General features: G+C 40.3%; 1 protein-coding gene across 7 annotated transcripts in view; it reads right to left on the reverse strand.

Annotated features, from left to right (window-relative positions):
• The window catches only part of LDAF1 (lipid droplet assembly factor 1), a 43,820-nt gene that overhangs the window by 14,509 nt on the left and 11,099 nt on the right, over positions 1-18,212 (reverse strand). For 5 of the 7 annotated variants that reach the window (XR_014072631.1, XR_014072629.1, XR_014072630.1 and 2 more), the window contains exon 4: positions 16,487-16,625. Coding sequence is in view for 4 of the 7 variants with exons in the window: in XM_081554627.1 (XP_081410753.1) it covers positions 16,487-16,625 (139 nt within the window). In the remaining 3 variants the exon portion in view is untranslated. Of the gene's footprint in view, positions 1-14,308; positions 15,219-16,486; positions 16,626-18,212 lie in introns of those variants that run through there. The other 2 variants (XM_081554625.1, XM_081554626.1) reach the window with 1 other exon arrangement.

The following is an 18,212-nucleotide window of genomic DNA, read 5'->3' on the forward strand; positions in this document are numbered from 1 at the left end:
AGGGAAAGAAACAACTACACTGATAGTATACAAAAAGTCTTGTCTTCCTAGAGTAATAAGGTCAAAATTCAAGTTCTCATGAAGACTATTTTTTGGACAGTGCTTTAAAAGAGAATAAGGCATTAGTCTGTCACTGATAAAAACAAATGGTCTTGGATTCAAACTTTCCTGTGGCTACATCATGTTAGTGCTACATATTAGAATCAGAAATATTGCATGTGCTACATGCACTTCTTAAAATGGCATTTAAAAACTGTTGGCTACTTAAATGGCTTCCAGATCTCATATGGTAGGCTGAATAATGACCACCCCCCAACATGTCCACATCCTAATCACCAGAAACTGAATGTTGTTACCTAGTCATGGTCCCAAAAGGACTTTGCAGGTGTGGTTAAGAGTCTTGACATAGGAAGATTATCCAAGTGCGCTCAATTACAAGGTTCCCTGTAAAACAGACATTAGAGGCAGAAAAGATGTACCAGTGGAAGCAGAAGTTAGAAGGATGTTGTCCACAAACCAAGGAATGTGAGATGCCTAAAATAGCTGGGATGGCAAAGAAATGGATTCTCCCCTAGAATCTGCAGAAGATCACAGTCCTATTGCCCCATTTTGGACTATGAATCCCAAGGATATAAAATAATGCATTTCAAACCATTACTTTGTATTAATTTGTTACAGCAACAGGAAACTAATGGATCTTCTAAGGAGCTGCTACTCACAACTTGCAAAACACTTTGCTAGAAATGCACATTTTACAGATGAGCAACTTGAGCCCTAACACATTTGTCTAAGATATCAGAGTATATTGATAATGGAACAGGAGCCTCACATCCCCAAGTTGGTCTATTTGTGTCACAGGCCAGAATCAAAGTGATCTGGGCCTGAAGACTGCCCCAGGGCAGGTTGGTTCTGATATTTTTGCAAAGACAGAAATCTAAGAAAGCCAAGTAGGCTACAGAGCAGCTGCTGGAATGAACACGTGTTGCCATGGTAGCCTGAAACAAGTATAATGAACAGTTGCCTAAAGTCGTGTTCTCAAAAAATCCCCAGATTTAGTAGAAGCAAATCATAAAGATCAGAGAGAAGCAAATGAAAAAGAGATGAAGGAGACAATAACAAAGATCAATAAAACTAAAAGCTAGTTCTTTGAGAAGTTAAACAAATGACAAACCATTAGCCAGAGTCATCAACAAAAAAAGAAGACTCAAATCAATAAAATTAGAAATGAAAAAGAAGTTACAACAGAAAACAGAAGTACAAAGGATCATCAGAGACTACTATGAGCAACTATGCCAATAAAAAGGACAACCTGGAAGAAATGGACAACTTCTTCGAAAAGTATAACCTTTCAAATGGAAACAGGAAGAAAGAAAATAAGAACAGACAAATCATAAGCACAGAAATCAAAACTGTAATAAAAAAATCTTCCAAACAAAAACCCAGAGTTAGATGACTTCACAAGCAAATTCTACTAAAAGTTTAGAGAAAAGCTAACACCTATCTTGCTCAAACTCTTCAGAAAGTTGCAGAGGAAGGAAAACTTCCAGACTCATTCTACAAGACCACTATCACCATGATACAAAAACCAGAAAAAGATGCCACAGAAAAAGAAAATTATAGGTCAATATCACTGATGAACACAGATGCAAAAATCCTCAACAAAATTTTAGCAAATAGAATCCAAGAACATATTAAAAGGATTGTATATCATGATCAAAAAAGCTAGAGAAGGTGATGGAACTCCAGCTGAGCTATTTCCGATCCTAAAAGATGATGCTGTTAAAGTGCTGCACTCATAAGCTAGCAAATTTGGAAAACTTGGCAGTAGTCACAGGACTTGAAAAGATCAGTTTTCATCCCAATCCCGAAGAAAGGCAATGCCAAAGAATGTTTAAACTACTGTACATTGCACTCATTTCACATGCTAGCAAGGAAATGCTCAAAATCCTTCAAGCTAGGCTTCAGCAGTATGTGTATACCAAGAACTTCCAGATGTACAAGCTGGATTTAGAAAAAGCAGAAGAACCAGAGATCAAATTGCCAACATGCATTGAATCATGGAAAAAAGCAAGGGAACTCTACAAAAATCATCTACTTCTGCTTCATTGACTATGCAAAAGCCTTTGACTGTGTAGATCACCACAAACTGTGTAAAATTCTTGAAGAAATGGGAATACCAGACCATCTGACCTGTCTCCTGAGAAATCTGTATACAAGTCAAGAAGCAACAGTTGGAATCAGATGTGGAACAATGGACTGGTTCAAAATTGGGAAAGGAGCACATCAAGACTGTATATTGTCACCTTGCTTATTTAACTTCTATGCAAAGTACATCATGTGAAATACTGGGCTGGATGACTCACAAGCTGGAATCAAGATTGCCCGGAGAAATAGCAACAACCTCAGATATGCAGATAACACTACCCTTATGGCAGAAAGCGAAGAACTAAAGAGCCCCTTAATTAAGGTGGAAGAGGAGAGTGAAAAAGTTGGCTTAAAACTTAACACTCAAAAAACTAAGATCATGGCATCCAGTCCCATCACTTCACGGCAAATAGATGGCAAAAAAGTGGAAACAGTGACAGATTTTATTTTCTTGGACTCCAAAATCACTGTGGACAGTGACAGCAATGACAAAATTAAAAGAAACTTGCTCCTTGGAAGAAAAGCTATGAAAAACCAAGACAGTATATTAAAAAGCAGAGACATCATTTTGCCAACAAAGATTCATCTAGTCAAAGCTATGGTTTTTCCAGCAATCATATACAGTTGGACCATAAATAAGTCTGAGTGTTGAAGAATTGATGCTTTCCAATTGCGGTGTTGGAGAAGACTCTTGAGAGTCCCTTGGACAGCAAGGAGATCAAACCAGTCAATTCTAAAGGAAATCAACTCTGAATATTCACTGGAAGAACTGATTCTGAAGCTAATGCTTCAGTACTTTGGCCCACTGATGCAAAGAGCCTACTCATTGGAAAAAGACCCTGATGTTGGGTAAGATTTAGGGCAGGAGCAGAAAGGGCAGCAGAGGATGAGATGGTTGTATGGCATAATCAATTCAATTTGAGTTTGGGCAAACTTTGAGATATGGAGAAGTACAGGGAAGGGTAGTGTGCTGCAAATCATGGCATCACAAAGAGTCAGACACAACAGTGACTGAACAACAATGATCAAGTGGGCTTTATCCCAGGAATGTAAGGATACTTCAGTGTATGCAAATCAATCAATGTGATACACTGTATTAAAAAATTGAAAGATAAAAACAATATGATCATCTCAATAGATTCAGAGAAAGCTTTGGACAAAATTCAACATCCATTTATGATAAAAACTCTCTAGAAAGTAGGCACAGAAGGAACACACCTCAACATAAAAAGGGCCATATACAACAAACCCACAACAAACATTATTCTCAATGCGAAAAACTGAAAGCATTTCCTCTCAGATCAGGAACAAGACAAGGCTGCCCACTTGCCACTATTATTCAATATAGTTTTGGAATTACTAGCCACAGCAATCAGAGAAGAAAAAGAAATAAAAGGAATCCATATTGGAAAAGAAGTAAAACTCACACTGTTTGCAGATGGCATGATACTATACATAGAAAACCCTAGAGATGCCACCAGAAAATCACTAGAGCTAATCAATGAATATAGCAAAGTCACAGGATATAAAATTAATACACAGAAATCATTTGCGTTCCTATACATTAACAATTAAAAAATCAGAAAGAGTAAGTAAGAAAATAATGCCACCCACCACTGTGACCTAAAGAATAAAATACCTAGGAATAAACCTATGTTAAGAGACAAAAGACTTGTATGCAGAAAACTATAAGACACTGATGCAAGAAATCAAAGGTGACAAAAACAGATGGAGAGATATACCATGTTTCCTGGATTGGAAGAATCAATATTGTGAAAGTGACTTTAATACCTAAAGAAATCTACAGATTCAATGAAATCTGTACCAAACCAATGGTATTGTTCACAGAACTAGAACTAAAAATTCCACAATTTGTACTGAAACACAAAATACCCTGAATAACCAAAGCAATCTTGAGAAAGAAGAATTGAACGAAAAGAATTAACCTTCCTGACTTCAGACTATATTACAAAGCTGCAATCATCAAAGCAGTATGGTACTGGCACAAAAACAGAAATATAGACCAATAGAACAAGATAAAAAAGCCTAGAGGTAAACCCACACACCTATGAGCACCTTATTTTTGATAAAGCAGGCAACAATATTGAATGGAGAAAATATAATCTCTTCAATAAGTGGTGCTAGGAAAACTGGACAGCTATGTGTAAAAGAATGAAATTAGAATACTTCCTAACACCATATTCAAAGATACTCTCAAAATGGACTAAAAACCTAAATATAAGACAAGAAACTATAAAACTCTTAGAGGAAAACATAGGCAGAACATTCTTTGACATAAATCACAGCAAGATTCTCTATGACTCACTTCCCAGACTAATTGAAATAAAAACGAAACAAACAAGCAAACAAAAAAAAAACAAATAGGATCTAATTAAACTCAATAACTTTTCATAGTGAAGGAAACTATAAACATGGTGAAAAGACAGCCCTCCAAATAGAAGAAAATAATAGCAAATGAAACAACTGACAAAGGAGCAATCTCCAAAGTATACAAGCAACCCATAAAGCTCAATACCAGAAAAACAAACAATCCAATCAAAAAGTGGGCAGAAGACCTAAAGCAGACATTTCTCCAAAGAAGACATGCAGATAGTTAATAAACACATAAAAAGATGCTCAATATCTCTTGTAATTAAAGAAATGCAAGTCAAAACTATAAGGAAGTATCACCTCACACTGGTCAGAATGGCCATCATCCAAAAATCTACAAACAATAAATGTTGGAGAGGGTATAGAGAAAAGGGAAACTTCTTGGACTGTTGATGGGAACATAAATTGATATAATCACTATGGAGAACAGTGAAGATTCCTTAAAAATCTAGGAACAAATCTACCATATGACCAAGCAATACCACCAATGGGCCTATACCCAAAAGAAACCATAATTGAAAAAGACATGTGCACCCTAATGTTCGTTGTAGAGCTATTTATAATAGCCAGGACATGGAACCAACCTAGATGCCCATCAACAGAAGAATGGATAAAGAAGTTGTGAAACATATATACAATGGAATATTACTCAGCCATAGAAAGGAACACATTTGAGCCTATTACACGGAGTGAAGTAAGTCAGAGAAAAACAAATATCATATATTAACTCATATATGGAATTTTGAGAGATAGTACTGATGAACCTATTTGTAGGGTAGCAATGGAGACACAGACATAAAGAACAGACTTGTGGACACAGTGGTGTAAGTGGTGGACACAGTAGGACGAATTGAGAGAGTAGCACTGAAACATCTACATTACCATATGTAGAATATATAGCCAGTGGGAATTTGCTGTATAATGCAGGGAGCTCAAATCCAGTGCTCTGTGACAACCAGGAGGGGTGGGATGGGATGGGAGGTGGGAGGGAGGTTCAAGAAGGAGGAGCATATGTATACTTATGGCTGATTCCTGTTGATGTATGGCAGAAACCAACACAATGTTATAAAGCAATTATCCTCCAATTAAAATAAATTAATTTTAAACAATCTCTGATGTGTGCGTCTCTATAGTAACATTTACTTAAGTTGTTAGGTTTAGGAAACATGGAGCTACTCTTGCCCAGTTAAAACTGGGCCAGGCCTGTGTGAGTGTCTGATGGGTGACCTTCTGATGTCAGAAGGCTAGAAACTCCATTTTCAAATCATGTTAGTGCCACCATTTTCTGAGTATGTGTCCCATTAAGAAGCTTGTGATTCAGACATGCCTGTGCAGAGCATTGATTATCTCACCTTTTTCCTGCCTCCAGTCATCTTCTCCTGTGCCTTCGACCACCCTATACTCTCCACACATCAATACCCCAAGTCTCTTGCCTTTGAGGAGACAGGACCTGAGACTTGTTCTTCTGTCTCCTTGCTTGGTTGCCTTGTGAATAAACCCTTTCTCTGCTGTAAACTTCAGTGTCTCAGCACTTGCTGGGCAAACAAAACCAATTCAGTAATAGCTTTGCCAGAAACTGGTGAGCAACACAGAAACTCAGGTCCTGCTCCACGCCTACAGACTCAGAGTCTACCTTTTAATCCCTTGAACACATGCACATTAACATTTAAGAAGCACGGTTTATGGCTGCCCTGAAAATCTCTGCCTTCTTCCTTAAGCCCTCTCCTTCCTTACGAGAAAAGGTGCCTTTAGAGCTTGAGCTCCCCTTCTCCATTCTCTGGCATACGAATAACAACCTGTCTTGTTTCCCTGGTGGCTCAGAGGGTAAAGCATCTGCCTGCAATGTGAGAGACCTGGGTTCAATCCCTGGGTCAGGAAGATCCCCTGGAAAAGGCAGAACTCTTGCCTAGAAAATCCCATGGACGGAGGAGCTTGGCAGGCTGCAGTCCATGGGCTTGCAAAGAGTCAGATATGACTGAGCGACTTCACTTTTGCTTGCAAAAAAATGAAAAAACAGAAAAACACAGTCTAAAATGTCTTCCAGTCCTCACGGTACTGTTGCTTCTCAGTTGAGCCACCTTCAGGTCGCCTGATGTGAGTGCCCTCTACCGGCTTGGAAATTAAGCACGTCCTTTAGGAAACACTTGTGTTGCATTTCCCTCTGCTGGTTTTTTAGGGTTTTCGAAAGGGGCTTGAAGCTCCTACACAGGGCCATAAGGACTACTAGAGCATATGTATGAGGTTTGAGTCTCCTTCTGAGTTTGGGAAAGCTGATCAATGTCTATAGCCAGAGCAGTGGAGCCCACACCCTGTCTAGCTCAGATGGCTCTGATTTCTGATTACCGAGTAGTCTGCCTTCCTGATATCTCATCCTTGCCACTTCTGCTTTAACAGAAAGCAGAGAACAAAGGAAGAGTGCCTGAGGGAGCCAGGTGATGGTGGATTCCTGGCTTAATCACTAGATCTCTCTGAGACCTTCAGAAAATGACTTGCTTGCTCACCCAGTTTCTTATGCCACCCATTGACTAGTAAGGCATGGAAATGAGAAGAGAAGGATCTCTCAGAACTCATGAAGTGTCAGAGACCACAACAGATGTGAAAACTCTTAGAAAACCTGAAATATTTCACAAATGTGAAGGTATATATATCCCTGAAACTACGAGTGTAACCAGCTGCTCGGGTGCAGAACTAGCCAACTCCAGCCCCACCCCAATCCAGAGCTGCCGTTACGTGGCCTAATGCTCTTTATATAATTCTCATTATTTGTCTAGATCAGGGATTCTCAACCTTGGCACTGACATGTGGACCCAGTAGTTCTTGGTTGTAAAGGGCTGTTCTGTACATTGTAGAATGTTGAGCAGCATCCATGGCCCTGACCCACTAGATGCCAGCAGAATTCCCCCCAAACACACACACAGTCATGTCAATCAAAAATGCCTCCAGATATTGCCAAATGTCCTGGAGTAGGGGTGGGAAAAGTCATCCCAAATAGATAACTGCTCTAGATTCAGTCTACTCAATCTTTCTAGTCAATGCAAAATATTGTGCAAGAGTTTCTATATAGTAGGTTCTGGGATACCCAAGGGGAAAGATAGATAGATACTGTTTCCATTCCCAAAGCACTAGCAGAAAAGGGGCAGGTGGGACAGGTGTGAGGAAGGAAAAATATAAGGGAATGGCAACAGACAAGGGACAATCTAGTCAAGCAAGAGTTTGATTTTTCTAGTGTTTTGTAGCACTTTTATAATTTAGAGATCACTTGCATCAGTTTCCCAATGACTCACATTGGGCAGAATTCTTGTTACAGACTGAGGATATTAATGACCAGAGAAGCTACCATTCGTTTACCATGCCTGGTCCATGAGAGCTGTAAGTGTAGTGACGGAGTACAAAAGTGAGACATGACTTCACTGAGGGATGAGCCTTGAGCTGGGTCGTGGAAGGTGGAAATGTTTGGAAACAGGAGGTGTGGAGTGGGATGTTCCAACATCACTGATCTTCGACTTCTGCCACACACACAATAGATAATAGATAATTCACCAAAAAGACATATCCAAGAGGCATGCCAGATTTGGATGTAATCCTCACCTCCTACCTCTTCCCCAAGAAGGCAAAGAAAGAGCTTCAATAATTCATAATTGTCAGAACTCTTACCAGTCATAGAGTGTGTGTGTGTGTGTGTGTGTGTGCATTTGTGCATTTGCACATATGCTTATTTGCACATATGCTTAATTACTTAGGTATATGTGTGTGCGCACACATAATAAATCACTCATGATATGTATGTGCTTGCACATGCTCATGTGTTTTGAGGGGTGCTGTGGCACAGGTAAGAAAAAGCAAGTTATTCAAGTTTCATCCCATTTCTAACGAAGTACCATTAGTCATCCTCAACTTTGTGACAACTCACACCTGATCATACCTTGCCAGGTGTCACATCTGGGCTGCATTTCCTGTTCTATTCAGAGCAGGTAGTAGAAGCCATACAGAGGTGGTGGTTGAAATAGTACTTCCATGTGCACAACTCTAGAAGGAACCACTGTTTACATTCCATTTTATGAGAACAGGGATCCCCGAAATTACTTGACACAGCAGCAAAGGTTATAGGAACTGACAAACAATGTCTATGACAGCATGGATGCAGATCCCAGGACTTAAGGCAGGTGGAGGCCTTAATATCTTACAGCACATTGGTTACAAAGGTGGGCTCTCGAGTCAGGCAAGCTGGGCATGAATCTCACTTCTGCTTCTATGTACCTTAAAAAATTTAACAACTCAATTTTTCAGCTTCCCTATTTCTAAAGTTGGCGGTAGTGAGGATTGACTAAAAACATGTATTGAAGTGGAGAGGGCTGAAGACAGCACTGACATATGGTAAAAACAAACACCTACAATTATACTGGCAAATTAACATTCTGTCTGTATAACATTAGTTTTCGCCCTCTGGGGATTAATTACCTTTTTAATTTTAATTGATTTACCTTTCCAAATAAGAACACATTGAACTGCACCTAAAAGGTCAACAATACCATTTTTACCTAAGTATAATTTATATACAATATTATATTAGTTTCAGGTGTAAATCACTAAGTCAATGTCTTTGTGCATTATAAAATGATTATCACCATAAGTCTAGTTACCATCTATAACATACAAAGCTAATTCAGTATTACTATCTTCCTGATGGTTAACCTTACATCTTCATGAATGATACATTTGGAGTAACCAGGGAGTCCTACCATTCTTCCAAGCTTGGCTACCAGTAGGGTTTTTAAATTTTCATTTGTTTTTAACTAGAGGATAATTTCCCTTCCATTAGAGGAGTGGAATAAAAACTGACCTTTTCCAGAACTGTGGCCACTGCTGGAGTTTTCCAAATTTGCTGCCATATTGAGTGCAGCACTTTAACAGCATCATCTTTTAGGATTTGAAATAGCTCAGCTGAAATTCCATCACCTCCATTAGTTTTATCAGTAGTAAGGCCTCCTAAGGCCCACTTGACTTCACAACCCAGGATGTCTGGCCTAGATGAGTGATCACACCATTGTGGTTATCCAGTTCATTAAGACCTTTTTTGTACAGCTCTTCTGTGTATCCTTGCCACCTCTTCTTAATCTCTTCTGCTTCTGTTAGGTGCATACATAACAGAAGGTTTCTGTCTTTCATTGTGCCCATCTTTGCATGAAATATTCCCTTGGTGTCTCTAATTTTCTTAATGAACCAAGAGCTTCCAGATGTACATGGTGGATTTAGAAAAGGCAGAGGAATCAGAGACCAAATTGTCAACATATGTTGGATCATAGAAAAAGCAAGGGAATACCATAAAAATATCTACTTCTGCTTCACTGACTATCCTAAATCCTTTGTGTGGATCACAAGAAAATGTGGAAAATTCTTAAAGAGATGGGAATACCACACCATGTTACCTGCCTCCTGAGAAACTTGTATGCAGGTCAAGAAGCAAGAGTTAGAACCGGACATGGACCAACAGACTGGTTCCAAATTGGGAAAGGAGTATGTCATGGCTGTATGTTATCACCCTGCTTATTTAACTTATATGTAGAGTATGTCATGTGAAATGGCGGGCTAGATGAAGCACAAAGATTATGGGGAGAAATATCAATAAACTCACATATGCATATGATACCACCCTTATGGCAGAAAGCGAAGAGGAACTAAAGAGCCTCTTGATAAAGGTGAAAGAGGAGAGTGAAAAAGCTGGCTTAAAACTCAACATTCAAAAATTGAAGGTCATGGCATCCAGTCCCATAACTTCATGGCAAATAGATGGGGAAACAATGGAAACAGTGACAGAGTTTATTTTCTTGGGCTCCAAAATCACTGCAGATGGTGACTGCAGCCATGAAATTAAAAGACACTTGCTCTTTGGAAGAAAAGCTATGACCAACCTAGACAGCATATTAAAAAGCAGAGACATTACTTTGCCAACAAAGTTCCATCTAACCAAAGCTATGGTTTTTCCATACTGTTCTCCATAGTGGCTGTATCAATTTACATTTCCACCAACAGTGCAAAAGTGTTCCCTTTGCTACACACCCTCTCCAGCATTGTAGATTTTTTGATGATAGCCATTCTGACTGGTGTGAGGTAATACCTCACTGTAGTTTTGATTTTTCTCTAATAATGAGTGATGTTGAGAATATTTCCATATGTTTATTAGTTATCTGTATGTCTTCTTTGGAGAAATGTCAGTTTAGGTCTCCCACTTTTTGATTGGGTTGTTTTTCTTGTATTGAGCTGAATGAGCTGCTTGTATATTTTGGAGATTAATCCTTTGTCAGTTGTTTCATTTGTTATTATTTTCTCCCATTCTGAGGGTTGTCTGTTCACCTTGCTCATAGTTTCCTTTCCTGTTCAAAAAACTTTAATTGGGTCCCATTTATTTTTGCTTTTATTTCATTTCTCTGGGAGGTATGTCATAGAGGATCTTGCTATGATTTACGTCAAAGAGCATTCTGCCTATGTCTTCCTCTTAAGAGTTTTACAGGCTTTGCTCTTATATTAGGTCTTTAAATCCATTTGAGTTTATTTTTGTGTAAGGTGTTAGGAAGTATTCTAATTTCATTCTTTTACACATAGCTGTCTAGTTTTCCCAGCACCACTTCTTGAAGGGGCTATCTTTTCTCCATCGTATATTCTTGCCTTCTTTTGTTAAAGATAAGGTACCCAAAGGTGTGTGGGTTTATCTCTGGGCTATTAACTATAGGTTGCCTACGTGCTTCCGTTCCACTCAGTTTTAAGTGACAGTGCACCATGCACTTTGACAACTATTCTTTAGTGGCCTATTCTGTGACCGGCACTCTGCTGGGTTCTGTATATTATTTTACTTCATTTGTTCGCCAAGGCCTCAGGCGCCAGGTAGTGTGACAGACAGAGCCTGAATTGCAAGCTTTGATTTGTATGTCACATCTTGGAAGAACTGGTAAATCATTGCAGCCCTGAACCCTGATTTCATTCACTCTAAAATGCAGAGTCTAAGGGAATATGAAGAATGAGACGTCAGCAGATATAGCCTGTGATGTAAAGGACTTAGAACTTTTAAGTGCAATGGGAAAGCACCCTGTACCTTGCAGAATTTGAAGCAAGGCTGTTTATGTGATCAGAAAAATGTCTTAAAATGATCTCTCGCCTACTCTCCGGATAGTATTCCATAAGAAGGCTGTGTAAAGCTCTCAGCACTGAAAATACTTCCAAATCTTGTATCCCCAGCCCAGACCTACTCTATAAGCCATTGTTCATTTGACATTCTCTTGGTGTCAAAAAGGCGTATTTGACTTCATATGAGAAAAGCTCAGATGCCATCTCAGAAAATAGTATCACTGTCTACCCACTGGCTCAACTTAAAAATTTAGGTGCCATCCTGTGTGCCCCTTTCCTTTCCTACCCACATGCCATCCATCACCAAATGCTGCTAGCTCTCCATGCTAGCGTAAACCATCCTCTGCTGTGGACCTCCGCAGACCTCCTAACTGGCCTTTTGACCCCCCAATCCATCGGCCACAAGTGATCTTTAAAAATCTAAGTCTAATCTACGTTTCTCTTAATGCAAAGTGTGAAATTCTTTATCATCTTCCCTTTGCTCTTTGCTGTACATTTCTTACCCTATGAGGTCTTGCATGATGGGCTCCTGTCTCTCCTCCATTTACCCGTTGCTCACCAAGTCCAGTTACATTGATATCATTATTTTTCCTTAAGCTCCTTCCAGTCTTGGGGCTTTGTGTTCCTGTGCCCTCTGCTAGGAATACCTGCCCCCCAGCTCTTGGCATGGTGACAAATTCTCATTCTGTGGTTTAAAGAGAAGACTGCTGTGGCTGACATGGCCTGCCCCTTCAACTTTCTTTAATTCACTTATCATAATCAGATATTTTGTTTACTTGTTGTAGCAGGTAGACTGTAAGGTGGAGTCCATGATTCCCATCCGTGATTTGCGTTCCCTTGTGTGATCCCTCTTCTTAGTGTGAGTGGGACCCAATTGCTTCCAACCCACAGAATGTAATGAAAGTGACAAGCTGTATGTGATTATGTGTACATGCCACTGCTAAGTCGCTTCAGTCATGTCCGACTCTGTGCGACCCCATAGACGGCAGCCCACCAGGCTCCGCCATCCCCGGGATTCTCCAGGCAAGAATACTGGAGTGGGTTGCCATTTCCTCCTCCGGTGCATGAATGGGAAAAGTGAAAGTGAAGTCGCTCAGTCGTGTCCGACTCTTAGCGACCCCATGGACTACAGCCTACCAGGCTCCTCCATCCATGGGATTTTCCAGGCAAGAGTAATGGAGTGGGGTGCCACTGCCTTCTCCGATTATGTGCTATAGAAAGTAATGTCCATCTTGCTAAGAGACCCTCTTCCTTGGTGGTTTTGAAGAAGCAGGCTGCCAGGTTATGAGTTTCATTATGACAGGGATTGAGGAACTCAGCCCCAAAGCCTACAAGGAAATGGATGCTGCCAATGACTATGTGAGCTTGGATGTGGATCCTTTCCCTGTCGAGCCTCAAGGGAGAACCCAGCCCTGACATCACTGTTATTGCAGTCGTGCAAAGAACTCAGCTTAGAGAAGGCAATGGCAACCCACTCCAGTATTCTTATCTGGAAAATTCCATTAACAGAGGAGCCTGGCAGGCTATAGTCTATGGGGTCACAAAGAGTCAGACACAACTCAGTGACTAAACAACAAAGGACTCAGCTAAGCCAGATCTGTATTTCTAACATACCAAAAATGTAGGATAACAAACATGCTCTTTGTAATCCATTATGCAACAAGAGATAATTAATACACTTGTTAAGTGACTCCTACATTAGAAAGTAAACTTCAGGAGGCCAAGGGCCTTTTCACTCTTCATTTCTGAAGCTCAGAACCCAACAGGGTATTTAGTTTAGACAGCTAATAGCGGACACTTGCATGTAAGTAGGAAACATTCAATAAATGGTAATTGTTAATATTAATATTATACCCCCATGTATTGGCAGGAATATGCAGTTCTTGTTCTCTAATAGAGTTGAAGGCACCTTTAGGGACAGGTATGGCTGACTGTCATGGGATACAGAAAAGTACCAAATTAATTAAGAGCTTTATGTACTCCTGAATCAAACAGCAAGTATTTGCTTCTGTCTGCCCTTTTTCCTTTGGGATCAGATTGTCCTCCCATCTCTAATACCCTATCATTCCCACCTATGTAAAATCAGGGGAGCTTACCTACTCCCTCTCCTGGTTCCTAAATGCACATATGTCCTAGCCCCGATTCCTGATTCGTCAGCATATTCCATCCCCCACTGTCCCCTGCACTTGGTTCGGGGTTGCCCACATGACCCAAGTCTGTCCAATCAGAGCCAAACTCAGAAAATCTGAATGTACTACTGGAAAAGAGCAGCCTCTTTGCCCCACATGGAGTGCTAACCATGAGGCTGATGTAAAATTAGAGCTGCTGGGACCTCCACACGGGGAGGGTCTGTGTAAAAGTCATTTAACACTGAGAAAAGTGGTGCTGAGAGATGAAGAGAGATGTTTGATGACATCACTTGAGCTCCTGGATCCAGCAGTGCCTAAAGACCCACCTCTTGGCTTTTTATTTCAGTGAAAGGAATCTCTTCCCCCTCTACTTCCATTTTTTAAAGCCATTTTGAGTTGAGTGTCTACCTCTAGCAACTAAAAAAGCCTTTATTACCCAGGATCTGCCATTCAACTGACACAGAAGGAATAAATGGGTATGATGTCTAGAGAGAATTCTGAAATAAAGAGTAAAGAAAAAAAGCTCATCTAAATAAATATTTATTTAATAAAATGCCATAGCAAATAAACTACTGAAGTAGAAATCCCATAGGATTTAAAAAATTTTTGTAGTTGTTTAGCATTTGCATAGGACTTTTTGAAGAAATGGCTTAACAAGACAACTTCCTTAATACAATACAAAAGTGTCAAGTGCAAATATTTTAAAGAGTAACATCACTGAACAGTATTCAGTGGTGGAAATGGTACCTTTAGACTTAGAAAAAAAGCTCTTGGCCATAAGGATAAGTTTGGACTCTATTTTCTAACTTTGTCTGAGAGGCCATTATTCCCAAATGCTGTTTATTTTTCTGATAAAGGGCTCATATGGCAGAAGAGTTTGTTCTGTTTTGGATTTTTCCCCCTACCTCTTTTTTCAAATGAGTGAAAAAATAAGCAGCTCTCATTAAAAAGAAAAAAAAAGTAAAAACAATCTAGGGTTACCCAAACTGGATTTCAGATACAAGATCTGAGCCTTTGGGAATCAGGTCGCTGGCCTGTAGAGGCTCGGGACCTTGCCAAGGTCAGGTCTGCATCTCTGGGGAGGAGATGAGAGGGTCGAAGAGCTGCCAAGCCAATGGGATTCTTTGCTGATTCTCCTTGTGAGGGTGGGTCAGCTGATGGAACTGACCCAGAGTAACAAGATCTCCAAAATGGTCTATTGTAGGACCCAACAAATAAGTGAAAAAGCTAGAGGACACCTCCAGGAAGTGTTTAACTACCCAGTCCCTTCTAAGTCATAATCCTAGGGGTCAAAGATGATCCAACAGTGTTCCAGAGCTGTTTGAATAAAACCTTTGGTTCCATTCAGCTGGTCATTCCTGGTAGAGCCCCTCTACATGTGCAGACTTCATGGCCAGCGGACAGTCACCACTGGAGTTGTGCTGTGGCAATAGTCTGTTTGGTAACAAGAGGAAATGATTAGTTCTAAGGCCTCTTTAAAGAGCAATGTTGAGTGTACATGACTGAATAAATGACATTCTTTGTTGGTTTATTTTTGGCTGCTTCTTGCAGCCACACCAGATTTGGGGCTACACTAACTTTACAGATGAGGAAAGTGTTAAAATGCCTGAGTTAGGGGTAGAGGTTATGATCCTTTTCCCTGTTCTAATTTGGATATTACATGTTCTCCAATTACTGTTTGTGTCCTCACAACAATCCAGTGAGAGAGGCAGAGCAAGGAGTAGCCCTGTTTAACCCATGAAAGAAAACTGAGAACAGAGATGTTGGATAGCTAGTTCAAGATCACACAGTTAAAAAATGGCATAGCTGGGATTCAGACCCCTATCACCAAATCCTAATTAACTGGCCATTTCTTTACATCATTAACAGAAGGGAGATGTAGTAGGGGGAGAGAAATAGGTCTGTCTTTTTTCATCCCAGTGATGATGGGTTTCAGAGGGAAGTGAGAGGGGAGGTAACACTATTGATGTTAACTTAACTGGCTCCATGGATTCTCTTTGAATTTCAAGCACCCTTCCTTACACTGATACCGCCTGGTGGGGAGCTATGGCACACACCGGAGCTTGGCTGACCAACACACATTCTTCAACTATTTTTCCTTGAGGGTTTGTACTCCGTTTCCCAGCCTCCCTCCCAGTTTAGAATGGCCATCTGCCCAAATTCCAGCCAATGAGGTCGTTTAGGGTAAGAAAGGGGGAGGTTCTAGGAAAGATTTCATTTACTTGATAAAAAAGATCATACTCAATTGGTGAGGGAGGACTCATTTATTTCTCCCTTCATCCTGCCTTGAATGTGGTTGGTGTAGCCAGGGCCACAGCAGCTTTCTTGTGGTCATGAGGTGAAAGGTCAATGGGGCAACACAGAAAAGCTGAAGGTGCCTGGTACCTTGAGGACACCAGGTCGGCTCTGTGCCAGTAGTGAGCTATCTCCAGCTTTTTGCTATGCAATAAAAACCTATTTGTTTAAGCTAATATCTATTTAGGTTTTTCATTACTTGCCACCAAAGCATTACTACCTTACCACCTGATAATTAAAAAAAAAAATTGAGAAGGAAACCTTACTTCTCCATAAGAAGAGATGTGAGGATGCTAGGCACATCCTAGCTTTGGAGACTTGAGGGTGTTGTGACCAGGGTTAGGGTGTTATTTGCGAAAATCTCCCCAAATGGTAAAGATTGAATTATTGCAGTGACATGTACTTACCTGAGAGAAAACCAGTAGTTGATGAGGCTGGACACTATCATGTAGGACACCATGATTGCCCCTGATATGACGAGTGACACAAAGCCCAAGCCACAGAGGACACAAAGCAGCGAGAGGCCGCCCACAGAGATGACCAGTCCTAGAGGAGAGCATGTCAAAAGGATCATTCATCTAAAATGGACTGAAAATGCCAAACCCTGTACCAATGGGTTTAAAACAACAGTTAATTCAGATGCTTTAAGTGAGGAGATTTCCTGTAAATATTCAGACTTCTGGCATTGCTTAAAAAAGGAGGCAATCTCAATACCCACATGAGCATCGTTGCATGGCACCAACTGACTAGCCTTCAAGTTTCCTCCAGGCCCCACTGTACCCAACTGTATCATTCTTGGACTGCTTTGCTCACTTTTGCTACCTGCCTTTGAATTTGAAACCCCCTCACGCTCAAGGTCAGGGATGGACTCCTAATGGAATCCTCCAGAAGGAGTTAGCCAAGGTAGTAATAGGGGTGGTAAATTATGTCCAATGTTTCAAAGTGCCTAACAAATACTATAATTCACACTTACCTACAACCTATGGAAATAAAGGCTATGCAGGCTAAATAAAATAAAATCTAAACATAACTTCTGATTACATCTTTTACAACCCCATCTGGCAACCATTATGCAGTAACCATAAAGTCAGAATGATCATTTTACCCATCATTATTTTTAATGGGAATATTAATGAGTTAGCATCTAATAAGTGCAGAGCAAATACATTTTTATAATATGGGATATATCGGGGTGGGGGGGAATACTAAAAGGTACTGCAGAAAGAGCATGGCTTTTTATAGTTGATATGATTGAGTTTGACCCTAGTTAAGGCATTTACAGTATGATTTCCTGGGCCTCCTTAGAGTTCTAGTTTCACTCATCTGTAAAAGGAATATAATAACTACCTCTAAGTGATGGCATGACAATTAAATTACCATCACACACGTGACAGTCTGTGGTAGTTTTTGTCTGCTCAGCACACTTTCTCTTGCCTCCCTCACAGCCAAATTTTCCCTTCCAATGTAGAATTAATAACACGGCAAATGCTGCATGGCAGACCTCCTTCCCCTTGCCTCACAAGTGGTCAAATAGCCCTCCCAGTTCTCCACAGTGACAGTTTCAGGGATGGACCATGGAAAGGAAGGAAAGTAGAGAAAGTAAACAGATGGGCTGCCTTTTCATAAAGATTCACAAAATCCTAGAACAGTATTTTTCAAAGGATGGCTAACAACCACAAAGAAATGGCAAACATCTCTTTGTGGATTGTGATCTGCTTTGAAAAGGCAAACTGAGCCAATCAGATTTACTTTCTCAGTAATTTTAACTTAGCAGCTCAGGGAGAAGCTGACAACAGGCAGTGGGACTTTGGGAGGAAAGGTGAAGGGGGACCCTCAATACACAGCAAGGCACCTGGCATGCAACAGATGCTCAATAACTGTCTGTTGAGTGAATGGTTTCTCTGTTTAATGACAATAGTTAAGCATTCATGGAGAAGCTAGTCTGTGTCAAGGACTGTACTAAGTACTTTACAGAACTGTAAGTTTCAATCCTCACAATTCTCTGAGACAGTACTATTACATACCTATTTTACATATGAGGAATTTGAGACTCAGAGAGAGTAAACAACGTATCCAAAATCACACTGGGGGAGGTGGGATTCTAGGAGACTCCAGAGTCCATGTTTTAACTAC

Source organism: Giraffa tippelskirchi, chromosome 13, assembly GCF_054371585.1.
Source record: "Giraffa tippelskirchi isolate mGirTip1 chromosome 13, T2T-mGirTip1v1.2.pri, whole genome shotgun sequence".
In the NCBI taxonomy this organism is placed as follows: domain Eukaryota; kingdom Metazoa; phylum Chordata; class Mammalia; order Artiodactyla; family Giraffidae; genus Giraffa; species Giraffa tippelskirchi.